This window comes from Tupaia chinensis, unplaced genomic scaffold (genome assembly GCF_000334495.1).
Source record: "Tupaia chinensis unplaced genomic scaffold, TupChi_1.0 Scaffold144031_1, whole genome shotgun sequence".
NCBI classification, from domain to species: Eukaryota; Metazoa; Chordata; class Mammalia; order Scandentia; family Tupaiidae; genus Tupaia; species Tupaia belangeri.
Window position 1 is genome coordinate 307,775 of NW_006203883.1, and position 14,033 is coordinate 321,807.

The following is a 14,033-nucleotide window of genomic DNA, read 5'->3' on the forward strand; positions in this document are numbered from 1 at the left end:
AAATCTGGAGTTGAATATTATATCCCAGCATTTAATAGGAAAAATGAAACTCAATCACATCTTAAAACCCTAAAACTGGCTTTTGTTCTCAATCTCAGGGCGAACCACGGTCGACTACATGGGAGTACAGCGACATAGCCATTACGCTAACTGCTGGTCCCACTGCTAGTTTTCAAATAAAGTTATTAAAAAAAAAAAAAAAGTTTAGACAAATTTAATGGTGTTTATTTAAGCAAAGAATAATTCATGAATCCAGCAACGCTCAGAACCAGAAGCGTAGTAGAGAGTTCTGCTAAGCACTGTGGGCAGAGAGCTTTTAAAGACTGAACACAGAAGCAAAGTACAGAAATCACCTGATTGGCTATAGCTAGGTGTCTGCCTTATTGGACACAACGTAATGACTGGGCAGCCGGTGAGTGGCTAAAACTCAGCTGCTTGTAATTGACTGAAACATGGCTGCTGCTTAACAAAAAAAAAAAAAAAAAAAAAAATTCCTTAATTCAATTTCTAGTTTTTGTTTTTTGAGGTTTTGTTTTTGTTTTTTGTTTTTTTAAGATACTTTTGCTAGAGAGTAGTGTGCTCACCCAAAGAGAAAGGGAAAACAAGAAATCACCACCCGAGGGGAATGGCCATGCTGCAATTCCTCCTCCATTCTTCTCTTAGGACTCTGGGCACACATACATGCACTCAGCCTGTTTCCCAAGCTGCCAGATCGGGGACTCAAACTGCGGCGTTGGCCATATGGGATCTAGCACCCCATTCATGCCACCTACTGGCCCTAATTTCTGTTTTGTTTTGTTTTGTTTTTAATCTATTTAGTTAGCAATTTGTTATATAGGAACTCAGTTTGAAGACAGCCTTGGGCTAATGTCCTCTGTTTCTTTAAGTAGTTCCCATTACCGACCAAATCAAGTATACTCTCCTGCCAGCAATCTGGGCATCCCCGCGTTTCAGGCACAGCTGCCCAGCTGCCACCTTTGCTCCTGCTCCTTGCCTACACGCACTATCTGCTCCAGCTGAATGGATGGTGTTCACACGTTTCTATCCCCCTTCGCTCACTCCACGCGCAATACTGAATTCCCCCTGTACACCAGGCACCATGCTGGGTACTGGCCATTCAGTGGTGGGCAAAGAGAACAGAGGAACCATCAAGGGCTTCATCTACCCAAGTGATTTTCAAATGCTTTGTCTCAGGAATCATTTGTTTCATTTTTTTTTTTTTAAACTCAGAAGTTCACTGTATAAAACACATAAAGTGAGAATTATTCCAAATGAGACTTGGAGCTAACCAGTTTTCCTCCTCCTCACAGAAGCCTTCAGATGCTAACCAAAATAATCCAGAAACTCTTGGTTTTCATATATTATTCTCTGAAACACACGAGCACACGCAGACTTCTCCTAGAAGACCATGCATTTCCCCAATTTCTACCACCTTCTTTTTTTGTGTTCTGTCCCCTCTCGATCATTAGTTCCCTTGTGCAAACTCTGGGCCAACTTTTATTTGACAGTAGCTGTTTTCCTACAAAAGACTTTTTTTTTTCCCCCCCAAACTCAAGCATGAATTAGATATGCTCTAAGTCAATTTATTCACAGGCTTAGTAAATTCTCAGGTTACAGGTACAAAGTGCAACAAGTCTACAGTAGCCCCATAGCTTCTGAACACATCGAACATTTTTAGCTTCCTATATGTTGCATGTTACAGATTCTAAGAGCTTAGAAAAACTCTTCAAATTCTGCACTGGTCCAGCGGTGGGAACACAAACAGTAGAAGACCATTGCACAAGGCTTAGGCCACATAGGAGGCCCAGGTTCAGATCCTGGACCAGTCTGAACAGGCCAAGTATAATCATGGACATCTGTGGTCCTAACTAACTGGGAGGCTGAGGCAGAAGGTCACAATGGTAAGACTTTTGTCAAAAATACCTGTCTCTCTCACTCTCTTTCCTCTTCCTCCAATACTCTCTCACTCCCTCATTTAAAAAAAAAAAAAATCTGAGACCAGCCAGGTGGCATAGTGGTTAAGGCAGCTGGATCCCACATAGAATCAAACTATGGAACTCCATAGTTCGAGTTCCAGACCTGGAAACTTCAAAAGCATGCCAAGCAGATGTGCATGAGTGCCCAAAATCCTGAGGAGAATGGAGGAGAAGAGATGTCATGTGGACTTCTCCCCTGAAGTATGATTTCACATTTTCCCTCTCTCTGTCTCTATCTCTCTCTGGCCAATGCACATATCCTATAGCAAAACAAACAAAATTCTATACAGATACAGAAGAGACAGAGATAAAAATTTCAAGTTTATTTACAAACTGGAAGCACAGAAGTAATTTTTAATATATACATATATTTGTTTTGAATTATTTTTATTCACTAAAATATTTTCTGTAAAAATAGATCAAAACATCCATAGAAGTTTAATTCTAGAAACTCAACTATCCAGAACCTTCTATAGCCCTTAACAATTTTGGAATTTAAGATCTTTTTCTCCCAGGGTTTACAAGATCTCTCCACGTATTTATTTCTTGAAAGCCTCTAGGTTTTCTTAATGGAAGAAGAAGCTGTGTTATTTGTTTATGTAAGTTTCAACTGTCAATAAAGACAGAGGAGCTGTCTTTATTATTTAGAAAAGGGGGGAAAAGGAGCGAGTTTGCTGCTTAGGAAAATATATAACGTCTGATGAGGCCTCTTTGTGTTCCAGGTACTGTTCTTAGTACACTACAGATGTTAGCTCATCTCGTCTAAAACACCCTCCACAGTAGCTACCATTTGATACCTAGCTGACCCATGAGCTAAGAGAGATGAAGAAACGTATTAAGTTCCCTTGGGTAGTAGCTAGAATCAAACCCAGGAGCAGGGGGCATCTATGTCCTAGACTCCTAGCACTGCACCACACCATCCAGCAGTGCTGCAGACTTTCGAGACTCAGGCAGAGCCTGATGATCACAGAAAAATGAAGACCAGATGTACTGTGGTTGCAGCATCCTAGAGGGCAACATGGGTAATGACCTTCCATCAGTATCAGCCAGGTCCTGGGCAGGGACAAGAGTTTAGGTTACTTGGTAGCGTCATAACTGATGCTGAGGGAAGTGGAGGGGATAGGGGCTTCGGAGGAAGGATTCCTGGGCCCTGCCATTTATTAGGGATGACAATGGGAACAAAATATGTCCTTGTAACACCCACCCATGAACCGACTCCATTCTCTAATCCAAAGAATCAGTTCACCCAAGCACTCCAGAGCTTTTGTCCAATGTCCTTGGCTCCGTTGAGATTATACTCCATGTGGTCTACTACACCATGAAATCTGCACTGACCCTCAGTGTCTCTCCTGCTGGGTCTCCTACTCTCTCACCCCGATCACATGGCTCCAGACAGATGGCCTCCTCCACCCGCGCTCCTCCTCAGCACTTTGCCCTTACTCTGTACTCTGTCCAACTGGCTCCTTACCTCTTTTCCAGCCTTCCAGAGGCCTCTACTTAAAATTACAGCCACTCACCATGAAAGAGCCATGTCCCCCTTGCTTGCTTTATTTTTCTCCATCCTTATTCTCTGACCCTAACACATGATATTTTTAATAACTTATTTTACTGTCTATCTCTTTGCACCAGAATGTAAATTCCATAAGGTCAGGAATTTGGGTCTGTTTTATTTACCACTGAGTCTTCTGTGTCTAGAACCATGCCTGGAAATGGTAGCCATATCCTAATTATTTATTTATTTTTTTTGGAGAGGTTTTTGCCATAGGGCGCATGTGCTCGCCAGACAGACAGAGAGAGACATAGAGACAGAAAGCGAGAAATCACCCCCCAGAGGGGATGGTCATGCCGCAATCCCTTCTCCTCCATTCTCCTCTCAGGATCTTGGGCACGCACGCACACGCGCCCGGCGTGAGTTTAAGCCACGGGGTCCGGGATGCGAACCGTGGTCGACTATGTGGGAGTCCAGCAACATAGCCATTACGCTAACTGCTGGTTCCCTCCTAATTATTTTTTGATTGAATAAAATTCCCTTCACTTTTATTAATGATCCATCACCAATAATGACACCATTCATGTGCATGTGTGTATATGCACACACACTCCACAGGGTCATATATTGAATAAATCAAAAGCATGGTTGGTATTAATCCTTTACTTTTCTTGGACTAAGATGGCATATTATGAGACGTCTCCTAACCTACCTTCTATCTCAACAGCTTGCATTCTTAGATGTTTACATTAAGATGCACATACTTAGAACGTTATCATTTCTCATTCAAAGGATACATACATAAAAGCAGGAACTAGAGGCCTTCTTCCCACTTCTACAAAAAGAATAGGTGTTATTGCCATTCCACTCATCCTCTGTCAGGCCTCTCTCTGGGCACCCACCTGGTGCTCAGCCTTTATAATCACCACTTGACTCAATCCAGGCTGGCTGCCTACTCCCACCTTTCCTGCTTCCCTTCATAGTGCTCCTCATCAATCAATATGAGTAAAGCCCAGAGCTGACTCCACCAAGACTTTAAATAAAGCCACTCCCATGTTACCATGGAAATAATCACTTCTTAGACAACACTCCATGCTGTCCCTCTGGATCCTCTTTTCCAGGGAGTGAACATTTAGCAGAAAGTAATCACAAGAGCTTGCATTAGTACAAATCAATTTAGGCTCAGATATCGCAGGAAACTGGGTTGTTTTTATTCCCTTTTCCCCTTCGACAGCTCCAAAGAACATTCCGAAATAACAATTGGGTACAGTGATTTTGGTGCAAGGAAGAAGCTTTGCTAAAACTCAGGTCCATGGGGTAAGGGAGCTAGAAAATACACCCTAAGTAACCAAGAAACGCAGCACAGAAACTCATCTTTAGCAGAAATCTGGTAAAGAAAATCAAAACAAAACAAAACATGCTCTTGTGAACAAGCAAAATTCTAAGAATGTTCTACATGTGGGAATGCAAACAAACTTTGCACTATCATTGTTCTAGAATCTTCCGAAGAGTAATTAACATAAAAGTGGCTGTGAACTACAGGTACCATTCAGACATCTGCCAGACACAAACTCAAAAAAGCTCTATAGAACCTGCTTACAACCTAACATGGCAGACTCCCACAGTAAAAAATAAATGGAAAATGAGCTCACAAATAAAAAAGTATAGACCATTGAAAGAAAAATGTTCTCCCAAGGGAGAGTCCAAAATATAAATTATAGATTTGTTTAGCACTTCTAATGCAAGTATGTTTAAGTTTCATAAAGAAATGTTGAGAATAAAAGTTAATAAAGGTAGACTCTGATTAAAAAAAATAAGGTATATTGAGAAAGAATCCAATAAAACTTTGAGAAGTAAAAAATAAAACTATTGTAATAGGGGCCAGTAGGTGGTCCCTAAGGTGCTGGACTCCCATGGTCAAATGCAGTTTGAGTCCCAGATCTGGTGACTTGAAAATCATTCCAGGTGGGACCAGCAGATGGCTTAATGGTTACATGGCTGGACTCACATGTGGCCAACCATGGTTCAAGTCCTGGAACCAGAGGCTTGAAACTCACACCAGGCACATGTGTGTGTGTGCCCATACTCCCAAGAGGAGAATGAAAGTGAAGGGATTGCAATGTGTCCATCCTCCCTGGGAAGTGATTTCTCACTTTCTGTCTCTCTGACAAGCACATGCACCATACAGGAAAAGTCTCTCTTAAAAAAAAAAAAAGAAGAAGAAAGAAAATAAAATCGCTCCAGGAAAATGTGCATGTGTGCCCAAAATCTTGGAAGGAGAAGAGAGAAGGATTGTGGCATGGTCAGTCCTCCTGAGAGGTGATATCTCACTTTCATTCTGTCTCCCTCCAGTAAGTACCCTGTGGCGAAAACCTTAAAAAAGAAAAGAAAGGAAAAGAAAAAAAAAAAACTATTGAACTGTGTTAAGAGTATATCAAGTCCATGCCGTGGCATGGTGAGAGTGGAACATCATCTAGGTACTCTCTGAGAAGACATTCTGTACAAGGGAAACTTCCCCAGGGTGTCAGACAGAACTCTGCTGCAGTTCCGGCAAGGAGAAAGCATAATAGTTCTCTCCAGAACCCAAGTGGCAGGATGCTCCCAGACTCAGTTCTGTTCTGTACAGTTTCCTGCCTAACGTAGCTCTCTGCCGAATGAATACCCAAGTATCCTTAGAAGAGAAGCTTTGAATACAGCAGGCCTGGCTGCTGTGACAGACACTGAGGCTGTAGAGGGCCAAGGGGCTCTACAGGTGGAGGCAGCACTAACCTACTTCTCCTCTTGCAGTAAACATGGAGAACACGCACGATCCTGGAACTACTTCATTCTTGGACTTCAGATAACAAGGCAGACTAAACAGAGCATTTCTGTGGCCGTATCTCTGACGTTGACTTGTGGTTAGAAATAAAAAATGAAACCCTTTGTACTTACCCAACACCCCAGAATTCTGGCAATTAGCTAGCGTCAACGGGCCCCCTGGGCACCACTTTTGTGTTGGTAACTTCCTCCTTCTGAGCTTAATGTATCTTTGTTGGGTTATTGCCTAACCTGAAAAGTTCCTCCCAAGGGCCCTGAAAAAGGGGAAATGACCATAAAATCAGAACCTTAGAAATGGTGTGCAAAGCTCCCTCGTGAAAGCTGTCATTTTAAAAACTCGTGTGCTTGTCTTGATCTTCAGTTCCACTGAACAGGTGGTGTTTCCGAGTGACGAGATGTCTCGAGATGTCCCATTGTTTCTGTATGATATGCTTTGCAGATTAGTTTTTTTACATTTAAGCTTTCTTGTGTCCCCTGTGCCAGGATAAATATTATATTACTTCAGACACAGTCTCTGGTTTACTCTAGCCTGGAGCATGTAGTTGGTCAACAATGGGAAGCAGCTTTGCCAAAATTCAGTAGCACATACTCTTCGAAATGTTCCAAAAGCAACACCCACAGCCAGTAAAAACATAAATGTCATTTTTGCTTTTAAGATTTATTTTGTAGGAAAAACAATTTCCTTAAAATGTATGTCTCCGTGGGGCCAGCACTGGAGCACACGTTAGAAGCTGTGCAGAGGAAGTTGGATCTCACATAGTCAACAAAGGTTCAAGTTTGGCATGGCATCTTGGAAAACACTCTGGGTATGGGCACATACCCAGGATACTAATAGGATGGAGAACTGGAGGAAAACGGCCTGCAGTGTGGGGTGCCTCATGTGTGGTGCACCTGTGTTCTCACGTGCTCTCTCTTTCATGCAGGCAAGTGCACACACTCGCTGGTGTTTAAAAATAAAATCTTTTCAAAAAGTTATGCCTTAGGGGCCAGCAAGTGTTGCAGTGCTGGATTCCCACATGGCCAACTGCGGTTCAAGTCCCAGACCTGGTGGCTTGCTTTTTCACTTTCCCTTTCTCTCTTGCTGTCTTTCTCTGGTCAAATTAAAAAGAAGAAGAAGAAGAAATGGAACTAAATAAGTAAATAAATAAATAATCCTTTAAAAAAAAAAAAGGTATTCCTTCATAATCTCAAAGCAATCCCTTTAGGTCTTCTTATCAACTTTTTCATAGTCTAGCAATACCAGACTCTCAAAATATCTATGATAGGCAAAACTATGCAGGAAAAGCTTTATGATAAAAGGTTGATAAACGGTGCTGAGAAAGAAACCATGTAACCATGGCAACCAATTCACGACAAAAGATAAAGAGAATCTAGGAGCGATCGATTACATTTTGAGAACATCATGCTTAATAAATGAATACCACAATAAAACTTGAGAAATCATAGCTGTTGGTATTGATAATAATTTCAGATACACACCAAGACAGGCTATCAGAAATGTTTACAGCAGTTTTCACGGCTTTTCTGCTCTATCTCCTTTCTGTCTTCAGGAAGTCATTAATCCTGGTTTTCTTTCCTAATCTCAGCTGTAAACAATACCCATTTTGGACACGTCACAAAAAAGGCTTTTGAAAGCACTCTAAGGAAATAAAGGTTTTTATTTAAGAACAGTATAAAATAAGCCTGAACCAGGCTAGCAAGACGTGTCAGACGAAAGTTATGTTCCGGTCGTAAGTAAAATGTCCATATATTTTGTTTGAAATTTGTAAGAGTTATTTTCTTAGTCATAGTTTGGTGCTTAAGAAACAAAAATATCTTAGTGCTAATTTTTATATTTTCTGCAAAGCAACCTTAAAGATTTCATATAGAATATCCACATTTCTCAGATAAAATTGGCAGCATCAGTAAACTCAGCACATTCATCAAATGCTTTAACATTTGTAGTAATCAGATGGTAGAATCATTTGTACTAAGAGTCTTCCACTTGGCAACCCAGGGAACCGGTTTCATTGTAATTAAGATAGCCTTCTAAAGTTACATTCTGAATATTCCCTGAATTGATACCACTTTTCTCCCACTGTGCAGAGTTTTAAAAGTCTATAAATAATGAAAAAAAAAAAAGTGATCTTTTCCTACAAGCCCAGACTAGGAAAAATGCTGTGTGTTGAACACAGCACACCTCAGTCTTGAAATGATGACGAGGTCTTAAAGAAACCAGGAAGAAAGAAAATGGAAAAGGTTTCTTCTCTGTTTGCTTTTTGGGCTGATCTATTGTTGAGGCCTACAACAGTAGTTACTACAGAATGAATCACACAAAAAAACATGCAAACAGAATATTGAGAGTGTGATATGTCTTATTCTTCCACTGGCACTTGCCTTTAAGGATAAAACCTAAAAATTGGACAGTCAAGGAACTCCAAAAGCATAATTTGTGAAAGCAATGTTATTCTATTTGTTTCGTTTTAAAGTTTATGTTACTTCTTTCCTGGGTGCTGTGATACCCTTGACAGGGTCTGACTATATGCCACTATTCCCCACGCCACTCAGCCTTCCAGCCATCCGGGATCACAGGCATGCCTGGTACGTTCAGGTCGATCCAGGAACTGATCCCAGCCTGCCATGTAGCTCTAGTATCACACAGCAGCATCCCACTGCCTGCACTTCTACAACTGGGCCAGAATCTGTTTTAGTAAAAATCATAACAGTTTTTTGCTTTGTTTAGTTTTTAAATCCTGAATTACTCGAACTCATCATTTGGAGAAACCATACCCAGAAAATCAAGTGATACAAAAGACACATACAGGGACCAGCAGGTGGCATAGTGGTTGAGACACTGGACTCTTACCTGGCCAACTGCAGTCTGAGTCCTGGATCTGGTGGCTTGAAAATCATGCTAGGCGCAAGTGCATGTGTACCCAAAAACCCAGGAGGAGCACGGAGAAGAAGGGATTGCAATGTGGCGATCCCTCCAGGGGGTGATTTTTCACCTTTCCTCTCACTGTCTTTCTCTCTGTCTCTCTCTGGCAAGTGCACACACCCTATGACAAAACCTTCAAAAAAATAAAAGACACACATACAAATATACTCACTAGAGGTAAATTTGGAATCACAGAAGAGATGATTTCAATCTTCCCAAACCTATTTCAATTATATACATTAAAAAGAGGTCTCATGGGACCAGCAGATGGCGTAATGGTTATGTTGCTGGACTCAACACATAGTCAATTGCAATTCGAGTCCCAGACCCAGTGGCTTAAAACTCACACTGGGCACATGTGCGTGCATGCCTAACATCCGGAGAGAAGAATGGTGGAGAAGGGATTGCAGCATGGCCATTCCCCATGGGGGATGATTTCTTGCTCTTTGTCTTTCTGTCCAGCAAGAGCATGCACCCTATAGCAAAAATCTTGCATGCACCCTATCGCAAAAATCTTGCATACACCCTATAGCAAAAATCTCTTTCAAAATAAAAAGAGGCCTCAGAAAGTTATTTGCTGCTTTGACAGATGAGAAAATTACAAGTATAAAATACTTTCCCCTGAGTCTATCTGTGTAATAGTAAAGTGTGTTTATGGCTATGGATTCAAAATATCAAAATGTATGGAGTGCTGCTTGTTAAAGAAAACTTCACAAACAGAAATATTATATTATGATAAAGTACACCTTGTGTTATATTTACCAAGGTAGTGTTAATATGTAATGTTCTTGCTATTTCCATATTATGTGGGCATTCATTTACCCCGCCCCTTACAAAACACCTGCCATTTCAGTACACAGATGGTTAGATAATAAGATACACAGAAAGCTGTAGTCATGGCCATAAGACAGTCTGCCCTATTTGATAGGAAAATAATGATACAACAGCTTTTAAAAGAGTAACATGGAAAAAAAATAACAAATAAAAAATTAAGTTAGAGTAAAACTATGTTATAAGGTTGAATTAAGCTTTTTAAAAAGTCACTCTCATGCTTAAGGAGAAGTGACAGCTTCTGACAGCATCTCTGCTTGTTCAGTGCTCCACCCTAAGGAGTGTATTTGTCATCTGGCAATATTGACTCTAGGGTCAGACTCCAACTGCTAAGGACACGTCGTCTTAATATACATGAAATCTCCTTGGCATGTATGGCTAATTACTAGACCCAGATTTTTTTTTTTTAAGATCCTATTTCCAGCCTATTCAATCTTATGCTTCTATGGGAAGTCCTAAGTATTTACTGAGATCATTTGCTTCAAATTACAAAGAATGATTTTAATGTCTTCTTTATAAATGCCTATCTTCAAAAAGACTAGAGTTTGAGGAGAAATCACTTAACAAGTCTGAATCTTTACACATTTTAAATTACTTTTCATTCCTTCTTACCTACAAAGCTCATCTCAGGCCAGCTGGTGGCATGATGGTTAAGGCTACTAGAACACAGGTGGCCGACTGCATGGTTCAAGTCCTGGACCCAGTGGCTTAAGAAAAGCACCCAACTGGGGCCAGCAGATGGTATAATGGTTAAGGTACTGGACTCTCACAAGGCTAATAGCAGTTTGAGTCCCAGACCCAGTGGCTTGTAATAGAAGTTTGAATCCCAGACCCAGTGGCTTGAAAATCACATCAGGCACGTGTGAGTGCATGCCCAAAATTCCAAGAGAATGGAGAAGAAGGGAATGTGGGTGGGCATCCACCCTGGGCGAGGGGTGATTTCTCACTTTATCTTCCTCTGTCTCTCCAGTGAGCACATGCACCTTATAGCAAACATCTCTCTCTCTTAAAAACAAAACAAAAACACATCCAGGATGTATGTATGTACGTATACCCAAAATCACAAAAAGAGGGAGAAATGGAGGAGAAGGGATTACAGTATGACAATACCCCATGGAGGATAATTTTTCTCTTTTACTTTCTCTATTTTTCTATCTTTCTTCCTCCCTCCTTCCCTCCATCCATCCATCCTTCTGTGGTGAGCACACACACTCTCTGGCAAATTTTTAAAAATAAACACTTAAAAAAAGCTTACTTCTACCATGATCTAAAATGATTTTAGCCTGTGAATCTTTATTTAGAAAAACAAGACATTCAAATGGCTATGAGATCAGGACCCCTTCCAGATTAGTCCAGCATATGGGATTTCTGAGAGTCAAGAAGAAATACTTATGATGTAATAAAACAAGTATAGAAACCAAGACTTCAGATAAAAGTGTTGACCTGGGATCTATGGATCTCTCAAAGAGATGATTGGATTGGGTTTGGTATGTAAGTGAGCCCTCTAAAATCATCAGAAAATTACGTCTGTGCATGTATGTGGCATTTTTCCTGCAGAGAATGGTGATAGAGTCCATCATCTAGATCGTACAATTTATGGTCCAAATAACGATACTAAGAATGAAAGGAGTTGCTCTTAATCATTACGCCCAGTAGTAGGCTCAAGTTGAGGTGGTTTTGGAAACACTAAGGAAGAATAGTCACTTAATCACAACCCAAAATGGTAATACACTGCCTCACCAGAAGACTGGCTCTTCATTATTTCTATCCACGTACCATGTATGAATTTTGATTTAAGGCAATAGACACTTATACAATCAGATATATCCTTCAAGAGTTCTGGATACAAGTCTCACCTGTAATTGTCCAGTCATGTAGGATCCAGCACCCCCATGGTCTCAAACTTCAGATCAGAGAATCTTGGTTCAGCTGAGGAATAAATCTGTTCTTCCCTTGCTAGTCTCTGAAAAAATAAGAATAATAATAGAGGGGCCAGCAGGTGGAGTGGTGGTTAAGACACTGGATTCTCACATGGCAACTACAATATGAGTCCCAGACCAGGCAGCTTGAAAATCACGCCAGGCGCATGTGTGTGCATACCCAAAATCCCAGCAGGAGAATGGAAGAAAAAGGATTGTAGTGTGGACATCTCCCTGGGTTGGGGGGTAATTTCTTACTTTCTCTCTCTGACAAGTGCATGTGCCCTAAGGCAAAAACGTAAATAAATCATAGAGAAAACTGGGCTGTTAGTACGGCTCTAAGAAATGATGTTCTGGGGACCAGCAGTTAGCATAATGGCTATGCCGCTGAACTCCCACGTAGTCGACTGCGGTTCAAGTCCCGAACCTGGTGGCTTAAAACTCACACTGGACACGTGTGCGTATGTGCCCAAGACCCGCAGAGGAGAATGGAGAAGAGATTGCAGTGTGGCCATCCCCCCTGGGGGGTGATTTCTCGCTTTCTGTCTCTCTGTCTCTCTCTGTCTGTCAGGCGAGCACACGCACCCATAGCAAAAAAAACTGTCCAAAAAAAAAAAGAAAAAGAAATGATGTTCTGTGAGGCTAACCAACATAGGAAGGGTACCAGTTAATGTCAGAGACTAGTTAGTTTCCAGAGACCACCCTAAGTGTATCAAGTAAGCATGTATCCCATGATTCAGTACTAACTGAGGCTAGGGTGGACCAGAGCACACAAACTCTGCTGGGGGTGCTGTATCTTTGTCTGTCTCTTTCTCTGTCTCTCTCTCTCCCCATCTCTCTTCCTCACAGAATAGATAACTTTTAAAAAATAAACTTAAGAAAAAGAGCTACATGGGCCAGACCACTCTAGGTTAAGGCACCTAGACTCCACATGGTTGGCCACCAAGTTGTAGTCCCTGACCGACAGCTTGAGAAACATGCTAGGTGTGTGTGCATAAAAATCCCTAAGATGGCAGAGGTGAAGAGACTGCTGCATGACCATTCCCTATGACAGGCGCTTTGTTTTCTCTCTCTCTGTCACTCTCTGGCAAGCTCACATGTCCTCTGGCAATTAAAAAAGAGAGAGAGAGCTGCTGAAGTTACTCAAATCCATAGTATTAAGACTTTTACGTCAAGTTTTGAAAATATTGAAATAAGCTTGGAATTATCATGTAAGTGTTTGTAATATATAAGAAACTTACTTGCACAATATTTTAGACAATTTAGATAGTTTTGTGACTTTAAAGATGTAGCTAGAATTAGGATTTTAATTTTAAAAGCATAAATGAATTGATTGTTAGGCAATACTAAAATGATTAATAGAGCTTGATTTACCATTCAGTAATGTCTTTACTGTCTTTTTAGGTTTTTGCCATAGGGTGTGCATGTTCGCCAGAGAGAGACAGAGAGAGGGAAAGTGGGAACCCACACACACCAGGGGTATGGCCGTGCTGCAATCTTTTGTCCTCCATTCTCCTCTCATGGTTTTGGGCACACACACACATGCACCCATCATGATTTTCAAGACACTGGATCTGGTACTCAAATGGTGGTTGACCATGTGGAAGTCTAGTGCCTTAACCACCATGCCACTTGCTGACTCCTATTCAGCAATTTTGATATTTTTAAGTTTCTAAAATGATTAGAAATATTTTGCTAATTATGTTTGCAAATCTATTCTGTCGGGCATTTAGAAAGTTTAAAAGATTAGATATGCTGATATTATCATTATAAACAGTTTAAATGTTTTTAATTACCAGAGACACATGCACTCATCAGAGAGAGAAAGAGAAAGCACCCCCACAATCCCCTTTCTTCCAATGATCCTTCCTGTCAGGATTTTGGGCATGCACACACGTATGCCTGATGTGCTTTTTAAGCTGCCAGGCTGGGATTCAAGCCATGGTCAGCCATATGACATCTGGCTCCCTTTAACCATTAGGCCATGGGGTCAGCCCTGCAGTTGAAAATATATAAAGAAATTAGGGACCAGCAGTTAGCAAAGTGATATGTCACTGGACTCACATATAGTCAACCAAGGTTTG

At 41.0% G+C, this 14,033-nt stretch overlaps 1 protein-coding gene across 1 annotated transcript in view; it reads left to right on the top strand.

The window, feature by feature from the left end:
* AGR3 (anterior gradient 3, protein disulphide isomerase family member) overlaps positions 1-6,477 on the top strand; it is a 64,853-nt gene extending 58,376 nt beyond the window's left edge. The window contains exon 8 of the mRNA XM_006165782.2: positions 6,253-6,477. Within this exon, the coding sequence (XP_006165844.1) occupies positions 6,253-6,308 (56 nt within the window). The 3' untranslated portion in view covers positions 6,309-6,477. The remainder of the gene's footprint in view (positions 1-6,252) is intronic.
* Positions 6,478-14,033: the final 7,556 nt, after the last annotated feature.